This window comes from Limulus polyphemus, unplaced genomic scaffold, assembly GCF_000517525.1.
Source record: "Limulus polyphemus unplaced genomic scaffold, Limulus_polyphemus-2.1.2 Scaffold4545, whole genome shotgun sequence".
Lineage (NCBI taxonomy): Eukaryota > Metazoa > Arthropoda > Merostomata > Xiphosura > Limulidae > Limulus > Limulus polyphemus.
This window is the reverse complement of record NW_013670155.1, coordinates 1-5,483: the sequence shown is the minus strand read 5'-3', so window position 1 is coordinate 5,483 and position 5,483 is coordinate 1. Positions and strand designations below refer to the sequence as shown.

Genomic DNA, 5,483 nt, shown 5'->3' with positions numbered 1-5,483 from the left:
CACTACGTCTACGTACTTACTTACTTACTTACTACTTACGTAGTCTACTATATATATATATATATATATATATATATATATATATATATATATATATATATCGATTGCCCAACTGATGCCTAGAACTTTCTACAAACTATGAAATGTTATGATGTGACAAAACTCAAAGCAACTAGAAGAATTCCGAAGGTTCGAGTAACATGACGTCAATTCACAACAATTGAACTACACAACAAATGATTTGTAAATAGTTACATAAGCAAACCTGTGATAAATTATCACTTATAAAAATACTAAATTTATCACTCATGTTTTATAACTATCTAAATCATAACTCCAGAAATATTTCAAAGCCCTTCCCCCATCTTTATAGCCACCCCTGTCCTTGTGTTCTTTTGCATTAGAATCCATTAGAAAATGGTTAGCTTGACTTTCCATTGAAACATGATCACAAAGTGGCATTGTTCAGGTAACCAGAAACTCCTCTTAAGATTAAGTTTCAATTTCAGAAGAACTTATTTATTACTAATCTGCATTTGGTAAAACAACACCCGTATGTAGATTAATTTAAAGCCTGAACATACAAGTTATGTTATTATTATCAATAGATGACAAACAACTACATCTGGAAACATTTGCCATAATGTGTGTATATTAAATGAATAGCCATATATTAGTGAAATTTGAAAGTTAAAATTCATGTAGATGTTTCTGTCAAATTACAGGTGTAATGGATCCATTAGAAAGAGGTTATAACATGGCTTTCAGATGAAACATGATCACAAGATGATTTGTGACATTTATGTATTAAAACAGGGTGATTAGATTTTGCATTGAGAAGGTGCTGTTATTTATATGTGTTTAATTTTGCACAAAGCTACTCAAATTAGAATGACTTTATTACTATATTTTATTCTGAACATCTTTTACACAAGAGACTGAATAGTAGTCTCTAATGTATGCACATTAGTGTAAATATATACTTTCATGCAATATGTATGGCTTTCTATACTTGATTTTTTTTATCATTTTTTAACGTTAACATAAAATCTGCCATTAAATAATAATGTTAAACATGCTAGAAAACCGTATTATCAGCCATACACATAATGGAAAATTACTCAATCTTAATTAACTATTGCCTATCTACTTAAAAGTTGTATTAAGTTCTATTAAGCATATATATACATATTAACTTAGTAACTCTGAGCATCTGCAACTCTGTTGTGAAAGTAAGCATTCACTGGTTTAACATTTCAGTTTATCTCTTCATAAAACACATTTTAAACAACCAAGTGACTGAAAACAAAAGTTAGGTCAGTTTTATTAAACATTTGCATTGCACAGTCTCTCTTATAAAAGCAGAACATCAATTCAGAAGTCAATTAAAATTCTTGGAGTTAGTCGTTGTTTATTTTCATTGATGCATTGTGCTTGATTTGTAGGAAAAAAAAGTACAAGATCTATATTGTTGGGTGGGGAGGAGATTTTGAGTTTGGGAACAAATAGTTTAAACATTATTTGGAGTGGAGTAATGTAGGCAGCTACATCAATCAAATATTAATTCATAATGCAACCAAGGCAGTCGCAAAATTAATTACAATGTTTCTGTCCTTAGGTTTAAAAAGTCTAAAATGGGTTCCAAGTATTAGATCCAGAGAGATCTGATATAAATTAAATATTGTAAACACACCAAAGTTTAAAATAAAAATTCCAGAAGATTTTTTTTTAGTGTGAAAGTTAAAAGTCGCAGTCATCTTCACTCTTTAAACTGTCAGTAAGTATCATGCATGGCTGTAGGGGGGAGAGTATAAATTTATTTTTGTGGGTGCTTGGTTGTTCTCATTTCATATTATACTCAGATTTAATTTTTTAAAGTTGATTTTTCTGTTTGAAAGCAAAGAAATATTTCGGGTTTTGTAATATCTTAATTATATAAAATTAAATTTTAAAAGTTATTTATTTTTAAAATTTATTATTTTATTCTGTAGTCCAATACAAAATTATAATAACTGCATTATTGTTTTGTATTTTATGCATAAGTATTTCATTTCTTACCAATTATGCAAAACACCTTGTTTGTGCTACTACCACCACCACTCTTGCTTAGATATTACAGTTTTCTGCTGAGACAGGCAGTTGGGGGAAATAAATGCCAAGAGCAGTACACTGTGTGAGGGGTCTCTATTGAGAATACACTAGATTTGGCTACGAGGATGGGATTCGATTTTCCAGCTGATTATGTGTATAATATTAAATTTGACTTCTCTTGAGCCTTTTGACTACATAAACCAAAGCATTATTTCTCAATAGTGGAGACTCTGGAAAGAGCAGTTCACTTATTATTTGACTGCAATAGGCATAATGTATGCAGTGCAAAAAAGGACTTTGGTTCTCCATGTAATCTGACCTGCATGCCAGGATGTTTTCTTGATCTTCACAGACACGGGAGATACCTACCAGACAGCCTTAGATTAGTTTAACAATTATTTTGAGGGGCTGAAAAATAGTGCTTTTGAAAGACGCATGTTTCAACAAGCTGTTCAGCTGTATGGTGAAAATATTGAAAGTTATGCTACTTGTCTTTGACAGTTAGCTTTATCATGTAAATCTGGAGAGTTAAATGATGACATGATCAGAAAACAAGTTATAGATAAGTGTAAATCTCACGACTTATGTAGAAGTTTGTTGAGACACGAAGGTCTAACTTTAAAAAAGGTGTTGGAGATCAGTTGAGCAGCAGAACAGCAGGCAGGTTGGATTGAACATAACTGGGTAGAAACCGTACAAGCCATGAGTTTGTGTGATAAACACAGTACAAATATAGTTAAAACCGCATAGGCAATGAAAATATCAAAATTAAATAATAGGTTGAACAGTCGCCAAGTTTTTATATATTTTCAACCTATTATTTAATTTTGATAAATGTAGTACATCAAGTCTGCATTCTAATCCAACATGTAAAAGAGACTTTGGTGCCAAGGGAGGGCCACTGGTTCGTAGTTATCAATGTGGTTATACAAGTTACATAGCTCACAATTGCCACATGGCTAAAGACAAGATTTGCAATAAATGTCATTTTCAAGAGCACCACGCGGCCATGTAAAGAACTAAGAATTTCTCAAAATGAGATAACCATTCTGCTCATAAGAAAAAAAGTGAATTATATGACTGATTATGACTTATGTAATGGTACAGAGTCATCAGAAGATGAATGTGTTTTTGTTTTGTCGAACAATAATGACAATACCTTGACCATAGAATTAGTAAATGGCAGAGTTCTGTTGACAATGCTTATAGACTTGGGCATGAGTTGTAATGTTGTAAATTAAAGTGTCTGGAATTATCTTGGACAGTGTGGTATTTCATGCACACCCGGTGTTGCTCACAAAATCTTCTGTGCATATGAAAGTAAAACACTGATTGAAATAGTGAAAAAAATTCCAAGTGATTAGAGCAGAGTTTTTTGTAGCTAAAGGTGCCGGTCAATCTTTGTTAAGACATAACACTGCACTATATTTAGGTGTATTGAGTATGAGTTATCAACACTGTCTGTCCATCAGAACAGAGTTCAATATAGGTTATCAATTAGAACCACACATTGATGAGAAAATGAAGCCTGTAGCACAACAAGTCCATAGAATTCCATATAGTTTTGCAAACTTCAATCACTAACCACTGTAGTGCTGTAACGGCAATGATCTCAAGGTCACGAGACTCATCACCAACATCATTATCACAGATACCAGTGTCAGTGACCAAATCGAATAACGTCATCAGCACGTGCTTCTTTCCCTACGTCATCGGAAGTCATGCAGTCAGTTCTAGAGCCGAAAGTCATGTCACCTCAACATCTACACCAATTGTCATAAACTTCCTGTCCACTAGTCAGATACCAAGCACAGTAGTTCTGTTTGTTGCACCATTTGGTGTATATACATTTGTTTTACTTAAACAACGTGTAGTTGGATTGCTGTTCTGTATTTGTGTTTATGTGATGTAGGAACACTACTTCTCTAAAACTACAACCACATCATTCCAAAAGACTTCTAATGTTTAAAAAAAAAAATTCAAAAGAAAAAAGGATGTAATATCTGCATTATTATTTTGTATTTTATGTATAATGTTTTCATTTCATACCAATTATGCAAAAAAACTGTTTGCACTACTAGCACCAATCTTTATTGAAAAAACACTACAAAAATGTTATTCAAGTTTGAGTTTATTTTTGAAATGTGACTTTACCAACTGAAAAACAAACAAGGTTTCAGTTTTTTAACATGTTCATATTAATCTAAATTCATAAGTAGTAAATTATTCAGATATTCACATAAATTAATTTTTATTTCTTGTAGTTTCAGTCCTTTAATTTAGAAGTTTATTCTGTTACAGGCTCAAGTTGAACAGAATGAAGAGGAAGAAGATAAGGAACAACAAGTAAAAGATTTCTTTGCTAGCATATCTGGTCCAGATCTAGAAGTTGACTGCTATGAATTTCAAGAAGTGCTAAATTTTGCTGTGAAGCAAGGTGAGAAAAAGATCCGTTTTATTTGTAGACAGTTTATTTGTACAGTTTTGAGCTCATCTATATTACAGCAAATATGCATATAAGAATATTGTCTTAAATTAAAAAATGGTTTAGAAAAATGTTTTTTTTAGTGTACTTTCTTTCTCTTGCACGTTTGTCACAGACTTGTAAAAAGAACATGGAATTGCAAACTTTTTTTAAAAAAAAGAACAACAAATAACATGATAGTGTTTTATTTATCTTTCTAGAATTTGACATCGATGAGATTTCACTGGATGTTTGCCGTAGCATGATATCCATGATGGATGTATCCTTTAATGAACAATTGAGTGTTGTTATAATATGTATTTTCAGTGTTATAATTTAGTTATTTGCTAGAAGGAGCTGATAATCATTATTAATATCAGGTAATAATCCAGAAGCTTTGTCTAACATCTAGAGACAAAGGTACAGGACAAACACAAGAATTGAATGATCAAGTAGTTGATCAAGCAGTGTTAGAATTTGTGCTTCTGTCAGCTAATCAGTAAATTAGTCATGTTTATTATCAAATGTTAATAGTGTATTGGGCCAACACTAGTTTTGGGGTTTCTGTTGAGAAGTTTTATATTTGAAATTAGGCCTAAAAATGAAGGTGGCTATAGCTATTAATCATTTAAGTATTATTCATTACCAGAACTTGTTCTGAATCTTGGCATTATAAAATTTCCATCAAATAATTCAAAAGAACCTGCCCAATGAAAGAACGTGTTACAACAATGTTATTGTGATTAACAAGCTGTATAGAGCTATAATGTGTTTATATACATAAACGTTATACGGTTTAAGAAATGTATAGTTTACAGAAGAGTAATATTTATTACTTTATTTCCAACATATTGTTGTGTCATCGAGATCACGTGACTATTCTCACGCCCTCTACTTTCTGGAACTATCCTGTACTTTGGCGAATGCT

General features: G+C 31.7%; 1 protein-coding gene across 2 annotated transcripts in view; it reads left to right on the top strand.

The window, feature by feature from the left end:
• The window catches only part of LOC106471326 (calpain-B-like), a 45,171-nt gene extending 40,261 nt beyond the window's left edge, over positions 1-4,910 (top strand). For both annotated transcript variants that reach the window (XM_013931924.2, XM_022399937.1), the window contains 2 exons: positions 4,393-4,528; positions 4,777-4,910. In XM_013931924.2, the coding sequence (XP_013787378.2) occupies positions 4,393-4,528; positions 4,777-4,895 (255 nt within the window). In that variant the 3' untranslated portion in view covers positions 4,896-4,910. The remainder of the gene's footprint in view (positions 1-4,392; positions 4,529-4,776) is intronic.
• Positions 4,911-5,483: the final 573 nt, after the last annotated feature.